The sequence below is a fragment of the Triticum urartu genome, unplaced genomic scaffold (genome assembly GCF_003073215.2).
Source record: "Triticum urartu cultivar G1812 unplaced genomic scaffold, Tu2.1 TuUngrouped_contig_5644, whole genome shotgun sequence".
NCBI classification, from domain to species: domain Eukaryota; kingdom Viridiplantae; phylum Streptophyta; class Magnoliopsida; order Poales; family Poaceae; genus Triticum; species Triticum urartu.
Genome location: NW_024116335.1, coordinates 1 through 21,851, shown reverse-complemented (window position 1 = coordinate 21,851; position 21,851 = coordinate 1). Strand labels below are relative to the sequence as shown.

The 21,851-nt window shown below is 43.9% G+C and overlaps 1 protein-coding gene and 2 long non-coding RNA genes across 15 annotated transcripts; 1 reads left to right on the top strand and 2 right to left on the bottom strand.

Annotated features, from left to right (window-relative positions):
* Positions 1-7,725: 7,725 nt before the first annotated feature.
* Positions 7,726-12,174, bottom strand: LOC125529498. Of its 10 annotated transcripts, XR_007292638.1 has the most exons (7): positions 12,018-12,174; positions 11,694-11,883; positions 9,431-9,605; positions 8,771-9,282; positions 8,487-8,524; positions 8,354-8,407; positions 7,726-8,015 (listed from the first exon to the last, which is right to left on the bottom strand). It is a non-coding gene; the product is annotated as an uncharacterized LOC125529498 (long non-coding RNA). The 10 variants fall into 10 exon arrangements; XR_007292644.1 differs by lacking the exons at positions 11,694-11,883; positions 12,018-12,174 and adding an exon at positions 11,619-11,684; XR_007292641.1 differs by lacking the exons at positions 11,694-11,883; positions 12,018-12,174 and adding an exon at positions 10,727-11,681.
* A 941-nt stretch (positions 12,175-13,115) lies between these two features.
* Positions 13,116-14,664, top strand: LOC125529499. Its single transcript, XR_007292646.1, has 2 exons — positions 13,116-13,792; positions 13,880-14,664. It is a non-coding gene; the product is annotated as an uncharacterized LOC125529499 (long non-coding RNA).
* A 451-nt stretch (positions 14,665-15,115) lies between these two features.
* LOC125529500 lies at positions 15,116-21,606 on the bottom strand. 4 transcript variants are annotated; one of them, XM_048693914.1, is made up of 9 exons: positions 20,887-21,605; positions 20,027-20,766; positions 19,821-19,916; positions 19,645-19,740; positions 19,472-19,561; positions 19,295-19,390; positions 19,000-19,095; positions 18,205-18,351; positions 15,116-17,562 (listed from the first exon to the last, which is right to left on the bottom strand). In XM_048693914.1, exons 2-9 carry the CDS (start codon positions 20,660-20,662, stop codon positions 15,463-15,465), a joined length of 3,357 nt encoding a protein of 1,118 aa, XP_048549871.1. In that variant the 5' UTR covers positions 20,663-20,766; positions 20,887-21,605; the 3' UTR covers positions 15,116-15,462. The 4 variants fall into 4 exon arrangements, with proteins under 4 accessions (XP_048549871.1, XP_048549870.1, XP_048549869.1 ...); XM_048693913.1 differs by having other exon boundaries at positions 19,472-19,567; positions 20,883-21,603; XM_048693912.1 differs by having other exon boundaries at positions 19,472-19,567; positions 20,887-21,603.
* Positions 21,607-21,851: the final 245 nt, after the last annotated feature.

Genomic DNA, 21,851 nt, shown 5'->3' with positions numbered 1-21,851 from the left:
TAAAGTGCCACCACGTGGCGTGAGCTCACGCCCTGATATGGGGGACCTTTAGTACCGGTTGGTGTTACCAACCGGTACTAAAGGTTTTTTTTTGAAAATTTTGGAAAAAAATGATTTTTTTTTCAATTTTTAGTTTTTCTGAATTATTTCATGATTTAGTCTCTAATCACCTCTCTTAACTGCTCAAGTGTGGATCACTCATTCCAAATCATCTAACTTCCCGACCGGTCACCCATCCCTCTCACTACTCCAGCCCGAGCACGCTTAACTTTCGGGTTCTATTCTCCTTCATTTTCAAGTCTGCACTTGTTGTTTTTCTAACAATAGTAAGATGTTAATCCTATTAACCCTCAGGAGTTTAGCTTGAGCATGAAGTCACACATTTCACCGTTTGAGTTTGAAACTATTATTCTAAAAAAACAATAATTATTTAGTAACGCTAATATTTCTTGAATAAGTTTGACCATAGTTTGACCATAGTTTGACCAGATTTGACCAAAATTCAAAAAATTGAAATAATTATTTAGTAACACTAATATTCTTGAATAATTATGTAGTAACATTAATACTTCTTGAATAATTAGTTTGACCAGATTTAACCAATTTTTTTTAAAAAAACTGAAATTTGACCATATTTTTTTTCCTTTTGGAATTTGAGGATTCTAAAAAATTCCAAACAGGCCGTAGGCGGTCTCCAACGGATGCGGATTTTCGTGCTGAATTTTTTGATATATTATATATTTTTTTTCGACATCGTATGCAAAAGTTATAGCCGTTTTACATTTTCACTACACTTTTTGCAAAACATGTCCAAATTGTAGTTTTCAAATTTTCCTAACTAGTAGATGTAGTAATATAACTACCTCTCGAAGGATTTTATTTTTTGAAGTTTTTATCATTTTCTTTTGATTTTTTCAGAACTGAAATGGCGCACACGGGTGGGGGGGGGGGGGAGAGGTTGAAAATTGGCAATGGCGACACAACGAGGGGGTAGAGTTTGAAAATTGCCCTATAGTGCCGGTTTGTGTCACAAACCGATACTATAGGTCAGACCCCTTTAGTACCGGTTCGTGCGACCTTTAGTACCGGTTCGTGCCAGGAACCGGTACTAAAGGTGATCGTGGGGCCCCGGCCTGACGCCAGCCTGCCAAAGGTTCAACACGAACCGGCATTAATGCAAATCCGTTCGAACCGGCACTAATGGTACCATTAGTACCGGGCCTAAATCAAACCGGCACTAATGTGCTTCACGTTTGACCCTTTTTCTACTAATGTAAGAAGCAAAACACAAGTAGAGGCATCTGGTCCACAAAGGCTCCCTAAACAATGTCATCCTGAAGCATCGCGGTTCGCAAGGCTGCCGCCCTTGCGCACATGCAGGCGAGGAACCGATCAAGCGGTGGTAACTCTCAATGTCTCCCCAGCAGCCTCCGAAGTTTTAAAAGAGAAAGCATTTTGTAGATAAGGTCAGATGGATGGTTGAAATCTATCCCTTCAAACAATGTTTTGTTCCTGGCAGTCGATAAGGACCAAGAAAGTGCGGTGAACGCTTTCCATGCTAATTTGGGATCACCAACCTAGGTTCCCATAGCAAGAAGTCGGATGGCTTCCAAGTAGCACTGTTCAAGTCCCGAACCAAACTCCACAAACTAAGCCATCACACATCTACACAAAATGTGGTCGCAGGGTTCATCCTGACCATACCACACACACTTACCATCAGCCGCGCCATGTGTCTTAAGGACTTGATCCTTGTCGATACGAGTGCGAGATGTGTTGTGTGGGTCAGGCGGGATGGGAGGAGGAAATGGGGTGGAGGGGGAACACGAGTTCAAGAGGGGTTGCGGGGGTCAGGTGGATAAGGCCGCTTCGTTCGCCCCAAATCAAATGTTTTTTATGATGTGGCATTAGGCATTGCATTGAGATCCATGCAGATCATCTGATAGTTGTCCACGGATTCGCTCCATGACCACTAAAAATCTGACGTCGGATTTTTAGTGGTTTCATAGAATACTCCCTCCGGTAAGTTTATAAGTCAAGCACAAGTTTTTAGCTCTTCATTTTAACAAATGATAAGGAAATATGTATTATAATTTTAAAAAATATGTCTTTAGATTTGTCATCAAATAAAGTTTCTAACTATATAATTTTTGTGGCATATTATACATATTTTATCCGTCAAATCGAAGACCTAAAGAACAGTGCCTGGCTAGTGGGGCGTAGAACATTTGAAAAAAGAGAGTTTCCAGGCATGATTCCTAACAAAAAATTGCACGTACACCGGAAGTTGAAGCCCGGCCGGACTGTTGCAACCAAGTCGGAGGATTGTGTCCTAGTCCTTCTCCATCTCCACTTCGTACAATGTGCGGACCCAGCCCTAGCTCTTCCCGTAATGAAGCAACTATCTAATTGGACTCGGATTATACGAGCGCGTCAATCAAGCTATCTATATATATGCAAGCCTCCTGCGCAGCCTCCAAGTCACGAATCGCACATCAACAAGCAACGAGAAAGTCCTCGCTCGATCCATCGACATGGCGGGACTGAAGCCCAGCGTCAACCTCTTCGCGCTCCTCGACAGCAACGATCCGGGCGACAAACTCGTGATCGACCTCGACGACGCCCATGCCAAACAAGACGCGCCGGCGGCCAAGCACAAGAAGACGGCGGCGCCGGCTGCCAGTCTTACCAAGGATCTATTGGCCCAGGCATACCCTACCGCACGGGATTACGTAATCAGGAAAAACCAGCTGGAGAGACAGACCAAGTTCAAGGCCAGGGCCGAGGCGGAGGCAAGAGCGAAGGCAAACAATGGAGTTTCTGGTGGTGACAAGAGCCAGCAACCCGACATGCCGGGTAGGTTCGAAGTTCCAAAGAGGCAGCAGCGCAACATGTCGCGTTACCCGGCGGCCGCGGCCCCTGCACAAGTCGTGGAGGCGCCGCCGGCTCCCCAACCGGCTGCTCCGCCGTCGCCACCAAGCCTATATGACATCAACGAGTTCCCTTCGTTGAAGTAGTGCTAGCTAGACGATGTATAGCTTTGCTTCAACATATTTGTAGACTTTCCTTTCGTTCGTCGGCTTGCTTTTTGCGATATGTTTTGTGTGGTATACAAATACTACAATGTTCGGTTTTTAAACAAGTGTACTCGATCGACTATTATCTTGTTATTGAGTTCTTAGTTAATTTTTTTCACGTATTAAATATCCTTGGATCTCTATCTCTATCCTATCAATGGCTAAATTAGAGCAGAATCATGGATAAAAAGGTAAACACTATAATTTACGATTTAAAAAAATTATTCGTACATTAAAAAAGAGTACACTGGATTATAAAAAATTGATCATCTAGTGAAATAAATTATAGTGTTTTTGTTTTCAAAGCAAAACTCTGAAAAGACAAATCTTGCATGGATTTTTACTCCAGAATACAGATCGATGATGCTTAGTGTCAATTGATATTTGACTAATTTGTTGGTCGATTGAAAAATAGCAAACCAGAAAAAAGAACAATTCAGTATAGCTCCCTCCAAAACAAATCAGAGTTCCTTTCTTTTCTTTTCTTATTAGTTAAACATAAACAATTATGAGTATTTAATCTTTCTGCTCCTGGGAAAGCCTTCCTTCCCTCGATCTCCACTGGCTAGCCCGTGAACTTGCCTCCCTCTGCCTGCTGCTCCGGCGGCTGGTAGCGGAGAGGGGACTTCTGGTGCCTTGTCCCAGGCTAGTAAATAGGTAGGGTTCTAGTTCTCGCAGGGCGGCGTTTAGACGAATAGCGACACTTCTTCTTCGAGTCGATCTTCTGGGCTCCGATCATCCTCAAGTTTGTCCACTAGGACGGATAAGGCCGAGCTAAGGTTAAGGTTTCTCGCCGTACGTATGCAGCGGCCATATTTAATGTCTAATTCTTTAGATCAATTCGAGGATTGAACGACGACGACTGTGGCTCCAGAACGCTGTCTTTAGGGAGTACATGCATGAAGACTTCTTGGCTGTCATCAACAAGGTCAGGCCGGCTCTAGTACGGGAGCGGCAACAGCAGCGTATCGGCGGCTCGTTCTGGCGGCGGCAATGGTTGTTCGGTGGTCCATGGACCTCGATGTAATTTTTATTATGTTTGATGTATTTTGTACTTTCGGTGAATCTTTATGATAGATCTGATCTTTACGTAAAAAAACAATTATGAGTAGTTGGTGCCAAAATTCAGAGCATGATAGTACTAGAAAAAGAAGTACACAAATAAAGATGGACGGCTAAAACCCTAGGTAATGTCACCCAGACGAGGCCGTCGAACACCGTCTCCGGCTCGTCACGGCGGCGGACCATGGATTTGAACATGGCGGGCATGGTGGTGGTCGGCTCCTGCAGGGGCTCGACACTGGCGCCTCGAGGCTGCTTCACGGGCTTGGGGACCCTATCGTTTTTTTAGAAGAGAAGGATGTTTCCCAACATTAAGATGAAGCCCTTAGGTTTGAGACAAAGGTTTGATAAAAGGTCAAAGGGCCAAACACATGCGACGTAGCGCAGCGCATGTAGACAAGGAATGCAATGGTTTGATACAAGGTCACGAAGACCAAACAGTGACGTAGCGATGTAGAACAATACAAGGTACTGAGCAGCAAAACACAAGTAGAGGTATCTCGTTCCCCAAGGCTCCCCTAGCCAATGTCACCCTGAAGCATGCCCTTCACAAGGCTGCCACCCTTGTGCGCATACTGGCGAGGAACCGATCAAGTGGTGGTAACTCCCCGCGTCACTCTAATGCCCTCCAAAATTGTAAAAAGAGAGAGAGCATATTGTAGATAAGATCACCTGGATGGTTGAAATCTAGGAAAACCCTATTTGACGCCCTTTGCGTCAAATAGTCGAGCGATCGCACAGTAGTGCCATCAACTGGGCCGGCCCATCTCCTGCTGTAGGCAGTGCCAGTTTTGGGACCTTTCTAGAAGTTTCCCAGCCGGTTTTTATCTATTTTGGTTATTTATTTTCCTTTTCTGTTTCTATTTCTTTTTTACTTTTTCTTTTCCGTTTTATCTGTTTTATTTTCTTTTTTCCTTTTTTCTTCAAAATAGGTTTGAGAATTTCAAATATTTTTTCGAAATTCAAAAAATAACTTCTTTTTCTAAATTGTTCGGAGTTTCAGAAAACTTTTCCCATCCAAATACGTTCACAGATTCAAAAAAAGTTTGCGCTTAACAAAAAATGATCGAGAATTGAAAAAATGTTCCCATTCTCAAAAAAAATCACAAATTAAAAAATGTTCGTGGATGTAAAAAATGTTCGTATTTTCAAAAAAAATTCATAAAATTGCTAGCTTTTTCAAAAAATTGTTCGTGTTTTTAAAAATTGTTCATAGATTCAAAAATGTTTGTATTTTATAATTTTGTTCACATACTTCAAAAAATGTTCATGTTTTCAAAAATATTTGGAGTTTAAAAAATGTCTGTGTTTCTTATTTTATTCTGAATTCCAAAAAATATTTTACATTTTCAAAAAAAATCAAAAAATGGCAGAATGTTCAGATTTCTAAAATTTTGTTTGATTTTTCTTTTTTGCATATTTCGCTTTTCAAAAAGTATTTACTTCCTCCAAAAAAATCGTGTTTGAATTTTCAGCAGACGTTCGATCTAATAATACTAGATGTTGAACAACAACTCTCTTCAGCTGCCCTGGTGATCAGCCCGCACTTAGTCTGTGTTGTCTTGTGTTCGAACCCGACATAGCGCTTTATTTTTTGGATTTTCCACATGCACTTCCGCTGTTGGGCCGGCCCAGTTAGCTGCCTCTGTGCGTCGTGCGGCTACACACCCCCCAAAGCGGCGCACAGGAGGGCTTGCATATTTCGCTTTTCAAAAAGTATTTACTTCCTCCAAAAAAATCGTGTTTGAATTTTCAGCAGACGTTCGATCTAATAATACTAGATGTTGAACAACAACTCTCTTCAGCTGCCCTGGTGATCAGCCCGCACTTAGTCTGTGTTGTCTTGTGTTCGAACCCGACATAGCGCTTTATTTTTTGGATTTCCCACATGCACTTCCGCTGTTGGGCCGGCCCAGTTAGCTGCCTCTGTGCGTCGTGCGGCTACTCGCCGCAAAATGCGGCGCATAGGAGCTCCCTAAAATCTATCCCCTGAGAAGGTGTTTTGCTCCTAACAGTTCATAAGAACCAAGAACGGGGGCGGAATTGGGCCTGGGGCAACTGGGGCTATAGCCCCAGGCATGGCCCAAAAATTAGTTGTACATCCAGTTATTTTTTTCCAGTATTTATCAACTTAAAGAGGTCCAGCCCCAGGCTTGTAAATGTAGTGCATGCCCGAGCCCATATAATAGCCTAACAGGCTGTACATAGCTTTCCATCGCCGTCCAAGAAAGTGCGGCAAACGCTTTCGTTGCTAATTTGTGATCACTGCCCTAGGTTTCCATAACAAGAGTGTCGAAGTCAGTAAAGTCAGTCGACTTTTAAATAGCACCAGTTGCTTCCTGAACCGCACTCCACACAAACTAAGCCACAACACATCGAAATAAAATGTGATCGTAGGTTTCATCCCGACCACACCACACACACTTTCCATCGGTCGGCCGATGCCGCATAAGGACTTGATTCCCACTAGGATGCGATCTCTAGCAATCTGCTAGAGAAAAATTATGATTTTAGCTGGATACACGCTTTCCAAATATTCATACTGTCACAAAACCCAAACTTCTTGAAAATCTCTTTGTACAAGGAGCTCGTAGATAAATGGTCTCGAGTTTCCAACTAGTTGCATCCTAGCCGCCGAAGATGTTTATCCCTGCCAGTTCTGACCAACTCATCCCCTTCCGCCAAGTCCAACGAAGCTTAAAACGAGCGGTCATCTGCCCCCGCCCCATCAGTGGCGGAGCCAGGATTCGAGTATAGAGGGGGCTGAGTACATATATTGATCTAATCTCGTTGGTAATTACTCATCGCTGCTACTAAAATTGTCGATACTAAAATTGTCGATCGTTGGGGGGGCCAGGCCCCTGCTCGTCCCCCCTGGCTCCGCCCCTGCGCCCCATACATGGGAGACTTAAGCCTTGGGCTCCTCCAAAATCACAAAGAGTCAGGAAACCTAGTACTGAATGGTTCGTCCCCACTCCACGTGCCGAGGCAGAAGGAAGCCATACGACCATGATGAACCTCAAATCGCGTTCTTGTCCTATAAAGATTTGTCGAGGGTATTAGCTCCGCTCAACCATGGTAATGTACTTGTCCTATAAAGATTTGTAACCAAAGCCTGCCATGGCCTTGAAGCAACTTCCAAGCCCATAATACACCAATTCATAACATGCTGGCGAGCAACCGGTGAAACAACTTCAGCGGTTGCCGCCGCCGCCGAGGCTATGCCCGCCGCCGCCGAGGCTACCCTTGTCTTCTCCCCTTCCTGCACATATCAACAACCATGGAGAGGGAGGCGGGCGGACCCAGACCTGGTTCTGGCTCGAAGAATGTTATCAAGGCATTTGATATTATTGTAAGCTTGTACTTCACAGAGAGTGATGGGCCAGCTGATGTTTCTTCAACAATTTCTAGATCTTGTCTCAAACGGCAAGTGGCTATTGCGGTCTTTAAAGCCTACTAGTTGTTGGGGCGCCACCCGGTGGCGCCGCCTGAGACGAAGTTGGGGCGGTGCCAGGTTGGGAAGTGCCCTTTCCAATTTCTTGTTTGTACCAAGGTGTGTTATTCCATCACACTCAAAATACATGCATATTTAGTACTGGTACGTGCAAGTATGTAAAACTTTAAGATATAGATGTGCAAAATCAACACGCTTAGAGAATGTATTCTTAAAGGTTACATGACATCCTCTGATAACTGGGAGATGGGGAAGCCATGCAGCTCAGTGATGGGGGAAGCCATGCAGCTCAATGATGCACGCTCGATCGATCTGTCAAGGACGGTGGACGTCGATGGCAACATGGTGGCCATGGATCTGGCCGGAGAAGCGCCTCACCTTTGGCCACCATGGAAGAACACCTCTTCATCCTAATTTGAACTCTTTCGTAAAACAAATCTCCTATTAGTTCAGACATTATGCAAAGTGCTCTAGAACAAAAACCAAAGTAACATTTTGTCAATAATATTTGGTCTAAACTCTAAAGTGATCCAGTAACAAAGAATATGCTAATGGTGCACTAACAAAATCTCTTATACCATTTGGATATTACAAGGAATAACCAGTGGTTATACTACATACTTCACAAAAAATGGCAATATGGGCATATGCATCCAAACGACCATTGTTAGAAAGAAGCATATATACACATATAAGTGGGCAAACGACGAACAAACAATTGTATGGATACATGTGGACAGAGACGGAAAAAGGTAACGACCTGGTCCCATTGCGGCATTTCTGTCATCTGTGTCTTGTAAAGAAACGAACGGGACTGCAGTAGCACCCAACATAGATGTAAGCACATATGACACATGCACAGAAGAAGATCAAGGGATAGAAGAATCACCAACCTATAAACCCAGGCAGCAACTTGCAGAAAGATCATCACCTGCAAATAAAAAAGTGGAGCACCAGAGCAGCCAGATTAGTCAAAATCTAAGAGAAAAGGACTAAAATAATGAGCTCCAGAGAACAACCGTCAAAAAATAATCTTTCCAATTACTGGACGGAACTTTGTGTCACAAACTGAAGAAATGGAAATAAATCTGACTTCATGACGTTCAATATATCATGTGTGCCTTAGATCATATAATAATGTGGAAGTAACTACAACAGAGAGGAAGACAACACACACCTTAGGATAGAAGATGAGCTCGACGACAAGGTCTACGCCGTGGAGAGAAGGAGTGGCAACAACCACCACCAGATGAGCTCGACCACCACCAGGACCAAAAATTCAAAAAAGTTCATCAAGGACATGAACTAAGCACTAATATTTACAATATATCACCATGAACATGAACAGTACGTGTAGACTAAATACTTTCCGATTATGAATACAGTGAATATTGAAAGTGCCAGAACTTTCATTCCAAACTTCCTAAGCAAAATTATCATAATGAACAACATACAAAAGTGCCTATGAATTAACAAAAATGTATGTCAATTAACAAAAAATTCCTAAGCAAAATCATCACAGCTGTGACAAGATAGAGAATATCGCCTGACTTTTCTCAGCTTTTGTGAACAAGTGCATAGCTCTAAGAATCTCTCTACCTTAAATGTAACCATCACCTCCTATGCATATATGTTCAGGACAAACACCCAGATGTAAGTTTCTGCAGATCGATACCTCTTGGGATGGGTCTGCAATGGAAAAGACCATAACAAAACTGTTAAAAATATCCAATTATGGGATTAAAGACCAAATTGGTAATCCCAATGGATATTCAACAAATGTTTCTAAAGGCATATGTCGTATCATGTGGCCTGAAATAGATGAGGGCATACATACCCATGAACGGTTGTCCTTTCTTCATGTGCAGTGAATTACCAAGATAATAAATACTGGACGTATTCCAAGTTTGTAGTGCTATAAACATGATTGGTACAGCCTCCGGGTCCGGGGTCACTCATGTCAATCTTCTTGGATTTTCTGCGATCGTCTTGTAGGCTTAGAGAAACAAAATCTGCACAAACAAAGAAGAGAAGCTCTAAAAGTAGAGCACTGAAATAGGGGGGAATCAGGAAGACATAGAGAAACAAAATCTGCACAAACAAAGAAGAGAAGCTCTAAAAGTAGGGCACTGAAAGAGGAGGGGAATCAGGAAGACATCTAAATCCATAATTCTAAAGCTAAATATATCAGCATCAGATATGAGGAGGCTTTGACCTATAGTTCTTTCTCCCCTTACAATAGAGGTGACACCAAAACTTTCAGCTATTACTAAAGCACATCAAACGAATTGATTAAATCGGTAAGAAGCATTTATGATACTATATACTTATAAAATACTATAGGGAAGGAAGGAGTACTGCAGTTTGTTTTGGATATGTCTATAATTTAGGGAGTCTTTACAAGTGATGTAGTTCAAGCTACTCACTTTAATATATCAGCTATGGTACAGATAAACCTATATACTCTCTCCAATCCTTTTTACTCTGCATATTAGGTTTGTCTGAAGTCAATCTCATCCAACTTTGACCAAGTTTATATAAAAAATTGTAGACATTCACATAACAACCCCAATATCATTAGATTCATCTTGGAATATATTTTCATATTATACTTATTAGATATTATAAATGCTAATAATTTCTAATATAAATTTGGTCAAACTTAGCAAAGTTTGACTTTCAGCAAATCCAACGTGCAGAGTAAAAAGGACCGGAGGGAGTAGAATGCTTCTGCACAATTTGATAAAAGAGATTAAATACTGGGTTAGCTATTGTTGCCTCGATTTTAAACATAAATGTACCTAAAACCCAAGATATGAGTGTGTAATTTACTTGGCTGAGTTAGATACATGATGTACTTGTCAGATTGTTGGAAAGATTCTGTAACGAGTCTACTTCTACAGGTGGCCTATTTTTTCTGTTGGATAAACACTGGATTAACTATTGAGTTATGTAGTCTTCTCAGTTGATGTTTTTCTCAGTTAGCTGAACAAAAATGTCTAGCATATAATAATGTATATATGAAAATAATGCTGATAAAGTATACTATCATGACAAACTTTATGGTGTAATTTCCTTCATATTATGTGAGTCTCCTTATCTAACATATGCAATGCAAAAGATTGGGCATTACCATGTAAGTTTTGCTACATCATGAACTTACTGGACGTATTTAGATAAATTAACACTCCGCTTTACTGGATCGAGTTTCCTAAACACTTCATTGTGTGCCAAAGATTTAATGAACCATGCCATTGCTACATGAAAAACCACAAAGAGAACCTTAGCAAAAAAGATACTGTACTTAAATCACAAATAGCAATATATTTAACATCCCCTGAACTAAATATACTTAAATAGTCTTGATGCCAAGTTTACATCAATAACCACTTTTCCTTGTAACAAAAAGAGGATGTCAAGCAAGACACTTCTTACATTCCTTTAGAATATTGCTACATCAGTTCGTGCTAACAGTAGCATGAAGAAAGCAATTGGCCTAGCTGGTATATGTATGTTCTGACCAAATCTGAATAAGTATAATGCTCTAATGCTTAATGTTATTTTCACATACAAACCTATTCTGTCAACAGTCCAACCATCCAAGTATGGATTCATATATGCATGTACCCTGCATACCATGAATGAATTTAGTAATAAAGCAAACAGCAAGCACCTGTGGCAGAGGCTATTGTGTCCAATTGATTTTGTTTGCGCCCATAGCGTTTATGGCCGGCCACAAAAACGATCGGCAGAGGCTATTGTGTTCGTGAGTATCCAAGTTATTGGAGCCAGCTCTGTGCAATGATCAAAATTCGAATCGGAGGTCGAGTACGCATTGCTGCTGTACGAAGCATCAGCCAACAGTATGCCGGAAGTAGAAGTCAGCTTGCTTCGTCATCATCGTCGCCATAAGTACTCTGGTGTGGTGCTGTGCTAATAAATTGTACGCATGAACTAATTCCACCCCTTGATCACCACCGTCAACCAAACAGGAATATTTGTCATCTGACTGATGAAAAGCGAACCTGAATCTGACTTGGGATCGAGGGGGTGGAATTTGGTTAGAGCAAGAACACCACCGTCATCAAGAGCGTGTGCACCTCCGTCGTGCATCTCCTCCTTAATCCTCTCTTGTTCGTTGGGTGGACAGGCGGCGCCACTAGAGCAGGACGGAGCCGGACGTCTGTACGGCCTACGTTGGTCTGCCGAGGAAGACGTTGATGGCGTTGTGGACCACCACCGCTGCTCGAGCTCCTCCAGCCGAGTCCGGAGCTCCTCCTTGGGTCGCCGCTGCAAGCGTGGGGATGGAGGCAGAGGGAACATTAGGCTGTGGGGAAGGGGGAAAGAGGAGGCAGAGTCTGATTCAAAGGGAGGGAGATGGTGAAGCTACAAGCGTGAGCAAGATAGATAGCGGCGGTACTGACCTTTGAGCCGGGATGATGGCGGCGCCGGGCGCCGCCGGCGGCGGCGGTGGCCGGGACGACGGAAACCCTAGCAGGTGGGTGGAAAGAAGGAGAGAGGATGCGTGTGGGATTAAAAAGTCAAACTATTCGCGCTGCTGCCCAACCCATTCGCTAGCTCCATCCGATTTTCTTGTCGTACCTGTGTCGACGTGGACATCGCGAGGCTACGCCCTTGATGCGTATGTTAATGCTTCTCGATTATGGCAGGGAAGTTTACATGTGTCTCTTTCGCTTACTGTTGGTTCAGTGTAATTTTCAGTTTTCGGCGGGCCGCAATCAATTGGAGGAAGAAGGCTAGTGTGTTTTTAATGTAATTCTCTTTTTTTACTGGTCATTTTAGTCCAGGTGTCTTTCCATGGTACTGGATGTTTTCCTTGATTATTATCATATCTAAGATGCCTTTGATGTCTTTCTTAAAAAAAACTATTTTTTTTGTTGAGGGAAAAAAGAAAGCAACTATTTTTTGTAGAAACAGAAAACAATGTTTTTTGAGACAAAACAGAAAATAACTGAAGACCATGATCATACTATATTGCATCTTTCTTTTTTTGGTTTTTTAGAGAATGTGCCACACTAGCTTTTTTTAGCGCAATGCGTCACACTTGCTTTTTTTTAGCAACTGCGTCACACTTGCTTTTTTTTTTGAGAAAAACGTCAAACTTGCTGTGGTGAGCCACATTGCTACCACGTGAAAACGGCCCACGACCCGGCCACCACACAGGCTGAGCCCAGGCCAACATGGACACCTCCACGGGCTATTTAGCGGTTGCCGCCGCCGACGAGGCTACCCGACGGCCATGGAGACGGAGGCGGGCGGACGCGGACCTGGTTCCGGCAGGAAGAAGAGGAAGCGTGCGCTGCTCGAGGCGGCGGCAGGGGGCAGAGCCGCCGGCAACCAAGGGCCGCAGCCCGGAGCGGGAGAAGACGAAGACGAAGGGGCCGCCGAGGACCGCATCAGCCAGATCCCCGACGCAGTCCTGGGCGAGATCGTCTCCCTCCTCCCCACCAAGGACGGCGCCCGCACCCAGGTCCTCGCGTCCCGGTGGCGCAACCTCTGGCGCTCCGCCCCTCTCAACCTCGACTGCGGCGGCCTCCTCCCAATCCTAACCCACCACTCCGATCTCGATCGCCTCGTCTCGCGCATCCTCGCCGCCCACACGGGCCCGGGGCGCCGCCTCTGCGCGCCCTGGAGGAACGGCCGCAAGGCCGGCAAGCTGGAATCCTGGCTCCGGTCGCCCGCCCTCGACAACCTTGAGGAGCTCGAGTTCAACAACCCAACAGGATCCTCTCGCGCTTGCCGGCGTCCGCCTCCCGGTTCGCCGCCACGCTCCGCCTTGTCAGGATCGAACTATGCCACCCCCCCGGTGACGCCGTCCAATCGCTTCATTTTCCCCAGCTCAAGCACCTCGCACTCGTCAAGGCCGTCATCTCGGAGGGCGCACTGGGCAGCCTCATTGCCGGGTGCCCCGCCCTGGAGTGCTTGCTGCTTCGGTACATCTCCGGACTCCGTCGCGCCTGGATCAGCTCCCCTCGGATCAGAAGCATCGGCGTTATCGCTCTAGTTGGTTGGAACTCCATGGGCATGCCCAACTTGGATGAAGTCGTAATCGAGAATTGAAAGGCTGCTCCATTTCAATCTACGCGATGACCTGCGAGTATCGGTGATCGACGCGCCTAATCTGGAGACCTTCTGCATCGTTCAGAACGATCGTTTCAGCTTCGACAGGATTGTCGAGGTACGCACTTCTGAGCTCCATTTGCTTTGTTTAGTGAAATTAATGGCATGTCGGTTGGCCTGATATTGTGCTTCACGTTTCATAAAGCATGTAGGTGCTGATAGCCCGACGACGTCAAGATCTTGGCTTTTAGAGTGCGCTTTTTTAGTTTGGATATGATTGTCGACTTCATGAGACTCTTTCCCTGCCTGGAGAAGCTGTACATACAGAATGAGGTGACAATGCAATCTTCATTGACAATTCATATTGTCCAGCATTGCCTTTGATATACTTGGGTTGTTCTAACTTTTGAACTTGTTAATTGTTTCTGAGTATAATGCTCTTTTCCGGTCAATGCCAAGGAAGAAAGGGCCGAAGAATTACTGGCGTCGCAAACATCACATTGCCTTGATACTCATCTCAAGACAATAGTACTGGAATCCTATCGGGGGGTTCTGCCGGAAGTTAACTTCGCCGCATTCTTCGTACTGAACGCGAGAGTGCTAGAGTCGATGACGTTTCAGGTGAAAACCATCGACGAGGAGTTCATCGCGAAACAGCGGAGGTTGCTTCAGGTAGAGAACAGGGCATCAAGGGGTGCTGAATTTCACTTCACGGACGATAGATGTCTTCGGGATATTTGGGATATCCGCCACGTTCGTGATTTGGATCTGACAGATCCCTTTGTGCGTTGAGCCGTCGATGCCGCGACTGGATTCAGTGTGCTCAAGAGGTGTCCATGTCTTTCTCATTTTGTGTTATCGTGGACCTTTTATGACAATTATTATAAGTACATGTTATGTGTGATGTACTGCTGCCCGCTTTGTGACACAATATGTGTGCTTGTCATCGCACTGAAGATTTTAACTGACTTATGGTGCTATTTTTCTGTAGTTTGTATGACTGCCACGATAGTTATCGTGGTCCATAGCATCCATCATTTCGGTTATTTCTGCTGAGAATTTAACTGGTGAGCTTTGAACAGGAGGTGTGCTGTGAATCGGAACTAGGAGTCGAGCATCATCAAGAACTAATTCGTACTAGAACACGAAGCAGAACTTCAAAGACACCAATTCACGGTGTATCATTCACATGTGTGACTTTAGAACCGAAATGAAGTGTTCAAGACACTAAAACAATGAGCAAGGGACAACTGCCCCACGCAGGCATCGATCCATCATATGAAAATGCACTTTAGTGAAGGAATATTAGATACTGGCAATGGTATTGCTTCCTAACCATGAACACAAATTGTATCCAAGAGAATGGTCCAGGAACTTGCGGAAAGACGCTGTCGATTCGGACCGCCATTTATTATCCGCATACCATAAACACTTGCAAAGATAGTCAAACTATGGTGCTTGCAACGGTGTGTTAGCGAGTTGGCCCTGATGATACATCAAATGAGATTTACCGGGCAACTACACAGGAAGAAAGAAAAACAAAAACACAGCTAGATCATCTACAACAGCATGGCGTCTATGAAGCCAATCTGATCCTATGACAAGAGGCATCCGGTGGGATGTACACAATGTCTAACAAAGTTGGAAAAATCTACAGCCCTTTCACAAAATATATCACAGAAGTATCGCAAAGACTACTGCTTCGAGCTCGGTCGCTTGGGCATTCCTCTCTGAACATCAGCCTTTTTGCAAGCACAAGCGGTTCATCCATTCAGCCTTCCAGGGGCATCACTGGGGAGGGAACCAGCCACCATTGTAGAACCTATTTGATGGCCTTGGGGCCGAGTGCTGGCTGCCTTGGTTGACATGTTGTCTATGGTTTCTAGTATCGTCAACGGAGGGAGCGGAGTAATCTGGTGGTGCGACTTTATTCAAGTCTTGCTGCAGAGGAAAGTAGTCCGCGACAGTTGGATCCAGAACAGGGATGTCGCCTGTGAGGGTCTTGAACGCAAACTCGATACATGGGTCTGACCAGGAATTTCCAAATGATGGCAGGGCGAACCCAGATGGGTCAGCACCTCCAGGCACCGCAGTATGTGTTGGCAAAACAGGCTCTGGGGCAGGCGCATACTGGGGTTCAACATTTGCTGAGGAGGTTGCAACAGGTGCTGCGTCTATTTGCATCGGAGCTGGCGACTTCTGATGTTCAACATTATTGTTCCAGAAGCCTGTGGCAGGTGCTCCATGTCCCCACTCAGGAGCCGAAGAGAAACCAGACTGTTGGATAGGATTTTCAGCATAACGTGGCTGCAAGTATCTGGTATTGTTTTCCCGAATAGCCTGTATTTGGTTGACAGTCAAACCCTGGATCAGCTGTGATCGACTGGTGGTATTTTCCTGCATAGTTTGTGCCTTATTGACAGAGTTAGCTTGACTGAATCGTAGTTGATTGGCGGTGTTTTCCTGGCTAATCTGCATTTGATTCACAGTATTTACTGGGCTCGGCTGCGAGTGCTTAGTGAAGTATTCCTGAATAGTTTGTGTTTGATTAACAGGTAAACCTTGGACCAGCTGTGACCGATCAGAGCTATTTCCCTGCACGGTTTGCATTTGCTTCACAGTGTCGGCTTGACCTATTTGTAATCGAATGCCGGTGTTCGCCTGGTTACTCTGCATGTGGTTCACAGCGCCTGCTTGCCTCAGCAGTGAGTGATTCACAAAGAATTCCTTTGTAGCTCGTAAAACGTTGGCTGTGTCTGCCTGGCTTGACTGTAACTGATTCTGATTGGCAGTGTGTTGCTGATTAGTTTGCATGTGATTCACAGTGCTTCCATGGCTTTGTGGTAACTGAGAGTAATTGGCAATGTATTTCTGTCCAGTCTGCTTTTGAAAGGGTGACTTTTCTTGGCTCGAACATAACTGACTGGCAGTATTTTTCTGATTAGTCTGTTTCTGATGCGTAGTGTCTGCTTTTCTCAGCTGTGAGTAGTTGGTAGTGTATTTCTGCATACCATGCATGTGATTGGCATTCTCTGCTTGGTTCGACTGTAACCGACTGGCAGTACTCTCCTGATTGGTCTGTATTCGATTGGCAGTGGCTGCCTGGCTCAACCATAACTGACTGACAGCGCCCACATGATTGGTCTGCACTGGAACGACAGTATCAGCTTGGATTTGGGTGACAGGGTCTGGTTGGCACAGCTGTGACCGATTGACAGTGCCCTCGTTGATCTGTACTGGAACGGCAGCATCTGTTTGCCTCGACTGTAACTGATTGGCAGTGTTCCCATGCTTGGTTTGCATTTGAATGACAGTGCCTGCCTGGCTCACATCCACAGTTTTTTGTTGAATAAGCTGTACCTGATTGACAAGACTTACCCTGGTAGGTCCATCTTCAGGCTCAGTGTTTCCTTCAGGATTAACTTTTCGTACATCCGCAGTTTTTTCTTGAATAGGCTTTACCTGATTGGCAAGATTTACAATGGTCGGCTCATCTTGAGGCTCAGTGTTAACTTCAGGATTAACCTTCCGTGCAACTAAGCGGGGTGACACTCTGGGAGTGAGAGGTGTGGCGACCTTTTCTTTAGACATGGTTTTACGCTTCTTGGTTTTCACCTCTGCATTTGGTTCTTTTCTTTGAACAGATCTCTTTCCCCTTGAAGCATGGTGTCGAGAGACCGGTTGCACGCTCTTGTGTTCTGAGGGATCAACCTTGTCCGCATATTTTTGCATCAGTTTCATGACTTCAGACACTGGTAACATTGTATTTTGAGTATATGTCTTGAGCATTTCTTCCCACGGTAGCCTGATCCCTTCTTCAGTTAGTAATTCACATTGAATAGCCTTATCAGCAGTACCTGGTCTTCCGTATTCTGATGATGTTCCTGTCTGAATTTGATAAAATAATCTAATAAGTTGTAATCATCAGAAAAAGAAAAAGGAAGCCACATATATAAGAGATTTTTCTTTAACCTATCCCCTGAAGTTTAATGCATGATCTATCTAATGAAACTAAATTTCAGAGACCAACTGCTTTATGATATATCAGTCATCTAAAGTTCTAAACCACTTGCATGTTCTCTTATCTGATTTTAACACAATAGTCAGAAAAAGAAAAGGTGGCTCATATACTTAAATCTTTGTTTAACCCATCTCCTAAAGTTTCGTATCTGATCCATCTAATGAAATTAAAATTCAGAAAGTAACGGAGCTTTATGATCGTCTATGACCTACGCCACAGGGCGCATCGGAACTCCCAGCTCTCTGCACAAACGGCACAACAGCAGTACCATTTCTACTTTCTACAAAAGAACAACCAGGACAAGAGCAATTTACAAGTGGCTGGTTGTGCCCACTGCACAACCTAGAATTGCCACATGATGAGGAACAAACTTGCCAGGGATTAGCTGGAGCTTGGTTCAAGGAATGGTAACTACGATACCTACATACATATAGCACCTATATTCTTTCTATGTTCTAATGGAACAAACATGCAAGCTACAGAAAGTGAAAACAATAGGAGGAACTCACATAATCTTGATTCTGTGTAATACAAGCACCCTGGGCAGTTCTCTTCTTTGGCCTAACATTGCATTTACTTATGTCTCCTGATTCAATATAACGTTGCACGTCCTTCAGAGAGCGAAATTCATAACCACTGACTGGGTCAGTGTAGTACTGCAGAGATCAAAAGAATTAGAGGTAAAACAAGGGGTTCAACAAAAAGTACACAAAACAATGTCAAGGAAAAATAGATTTTTGGGAGGCATTCTATAACAAAGAAAACTCGAGTATATCTTCAGAACGCTAAAAAGGCAGCTCAGTAAGCGGCCAAAGCTAATTGCTATCAACACGGTTAGATACTAATAACCTATTCAGAAAATCAACTTCTTGAAAGTCCTTGAAAATGATGGGACTAAAAGTGTAATCAGTTACTGGCTTCAAGCATATTTTACAGTAACAATGACTATCACGTAATAGATGCAGTGTAAAAGCATGCTAGGAGGCAGGAAAGACTGAAAGAGTCGGTGCTGAATATGATATAAGGAGAGTGAGTTGAGAATGAAGAGAAAATACTATCTTGTGGACTCAGGCTCTACGTTTATGCCTTAAGGTCTTTCTCCTTACCGTTCTTTCGATTAAAATAAAGCACAGCCACATTATAGTAGCTAATAGTACAATGTTCAACATGACATTTTGATATGGATGCTGGTGATACATTATTTCAATTTGACATGAAACTAGGTTGGCTAAAATAGCTTAGATTTTAGATAGACAACGCTCAAAGAGATAAAGAGCAAGCAGAAAAGGATCATTGCAGCATACTGGATCACTCTTAGTTCCGTCCTTTCTTGGCCTGACTTCTTTCCGCCATCCATCAGGCAACTGCCCCTTACTGAGTAGCCCATCCTTGATTTGGACCTAGTAGTGACAATTATAACATCTTAGCCATATTATAGTAGGCTGGCAGTACAATGTTCAACATGACATTTTGATATGGATGCTGGTGATACATTATTTCAATTTGACATGGAACTAGGTTGGCTAAAATAGCTTAGATTTTAGATAGACAAGGCTCAAAGAGATAAAAAGCAAGCAGAAAAGGATCATTGCAGCATACTGGATCACTCTTAGTTCCGTCCTTTCTTGGCCTGACTTCTTTTTGCCATCCATCAGGCAACTGCCCCTTACTGAGTAGACCATCCTTGATTTGGACCTAGTAGTGACAGTTATAATATCTTAGCTCTACCGTTTTAGACAGAGTGGAGCGAGAGAGGGAAATAGTACAGCAGCATACCAGATCAGTCGTGTGCCTTAATCCAGTCTTGCTGGAGCTTTCTTCTTTCCACCATCCATCAGGCCCCTTCATGACTGGTTCATCCTTGCTCTGAACCTAGTAATGGAATGAGTCAGACATAGTGTATTATATTTATATAGAGCAGGCAGGAGGAAAAATGCATCGTGGAATACCTGATCACTCTTGTAATTCAATCGATCCTTTACTGGTATGTCTTCTTTGCAACTTCCATCTGGCCCCTTAATGTCTGGGCTATCCTTGAGTTGCACCTAGTGGAATAATTATATAATTATAGTTAGATATAGCGTTCAGATGCAAACCAACAAAAGCAAAGATGATTACAACATACCAGATCACTCTTGCAATTTGATCTATTTTTCCCTGGACTGTCTGCTTCACATTCATCAGGTGACCCCTTAATGACTGGTTCATCCTTGCTTTCTACCTAGCAAGGAAAAGAGAAGTGATGATTTTATATATATATATATATATACACGCACTAATACGTTGCACCCAAAACAAACAAAAAAGGGAAGAATTTAGAGATTTGCATGCCTTATGAGCAGGGCGTCTTCTAACACGCCCACTTCGTGTTCTAAAACATGAATCCTTGGGGGTATCCATAGCAGAGTTTCCTTTAACAAGCCCACTTCGCGTTTTAGAAGATGAATCTTCATTGAAATCCATAACAATGTTTCCCCTAACAAGCCCACTTCGCGTTTTAGAACATGAACCATCATTGGAATCCACATCAATGTTTCCTCTAACAAGTTCACTTTGTGCTTTAGAACCTGAACTATCATTGGAATCCATAGCAATGTTTGCTCCAACAAGCCCACTTTGTGTTGTAGAGTACGAACCCTTGCTGGAATCCGCGATATTGTTTGCCCTAACAAGCCCACTTCGTGTTCTAGAAGAAGGACCATTATTGCAATCCACGGTGTTGTTTACCTTAACAAGCCCACTTTGTGCTTTAGAAGATGAACCCTCACTGGAATCCACAATATTGTTTACCCTAACAAGCCCACTTCGTGTTTTAGAACATGATAGCTTGTTGGGATCCATGTTGCTGTTTCCCCTGGCAATCTGACTTCTTGTTCTAGCAGATGAATTGTCGGTGGGATCCCTGATATTGTTTCCCCTGACAAGGCCACTTCTAGTTCTAGAACGCGAGCTCCCGCTAGAAGACATAACGATGTTACTTCAATTCACAAAGACCTGTCCAATTGGCAATTGCACAGCTAAACAGAAGCATAAATGTTTCTGTGGCCACATGAGGAAATGCTGATGTCATCCTGCAACAATTTTGCAAAAACAAATGAGCATGCATAAAGGACAGATATAATGTTATGAGACTATATTTCCAAGTATGCTTTCGTCGAAATAACTGAGGAGCAGTTTAAGTTAATACGTGCTTTTGGCTTTAGCAGTTTAGCCTTGCTACTGCATACTCTTTTCAGCTTTCTGTGACCTATTATAACTCCATTCAACCCTTTCTGTGGCAGGGGAAGTCCTGTCAAGATCATCAAAATAGGCTTAGGGCACATTTGATAGGGTGTATTTGTCTGGAGTATTTTTGGTACCTAGTCAATCTACAGCCCATCTAGGATGTATGTGGTCCATACATTAAAACTTTAAAAGAAAAGAAATCATTTGAATCGCGGGAAATTGGTGGTACATTAAAACTTTAAAAGAAAAGGAAATCATTTGAATGGCGAAAATCGCGGGAAATTGGTGCCTCTCTTTGGATTGGAGGCACCATGATATGACACACGATAACATGGGGGCTTCTATCTACGATCGACACCTTACCCCTCCATGATAAAATCATCTTCACGCATCCATCAACACACTAAACGGCACCAAAAGGTGGCCAAGCCAACCGTAACGGCACGGCACATGGAGAATGTCCGGCTACGTAACCAAGAAACCCCGTCGGCGCCTAAGTTGCTATATCTACGCGCCACCACGCGCCTGTCTTTTAGCGCGAATAGGTAACAAGGCAACCTATCTAGTCCCAACGGTCACCACCTGTGGGACTACCACATCACCAGAGACCTTCCTTTCTATGGCGCTAATCGCCAACGAACATCCCAAAAAGGATGGGCAAACGCCTTATGCGGCGCGAGACTTGGTTTTATCGACCACTAGCTGGCCTTCCTGCGCAAGCTCTGTACCAATTTGAGGAACAGGACACATACAAAGAGGTCAAGGATAAATAGATCAGACGGCCACTACCCGAGATGAAGGCCTACTCGGACTACCGGACCAGGCCACACTCCAGCGCCAGAACCCCAAACCAATCCGCCCCACACGCCCACGGCGACCCTACCCAACGGAGCGGAGCACCTCCACCCCGAATCACCAAACATCGAACGCG

What these genes read in the sequence shown, in the direction of transcription:
- LOC125529500 (XM_048693913.1), bottom strand. Translation starts at nt 20,662, where the DNA reads ATGTCTTCTAGCGGGAGCTCGCGTTCTAGAACTAGAAGTGGCCTTGTC. An exon ending in CAAATTGCAAGAGTGATCTG is followed by an intron (nt 19,741 to 19,820) that starts GTATGTTGTAAT and finishes TTATTCCACTAG; the next exon opens with GTGCAACTCAAGGATAGCCC. An exon ending in ACGGAACTAAGAGTGATCCA is followed by an intron (nt 19,096 to 19,294) that starts GTATGCTGCAAT and finishes TGTCACTACTAG; the next exon opens with GTCCAAATCAAGGATGGGCT.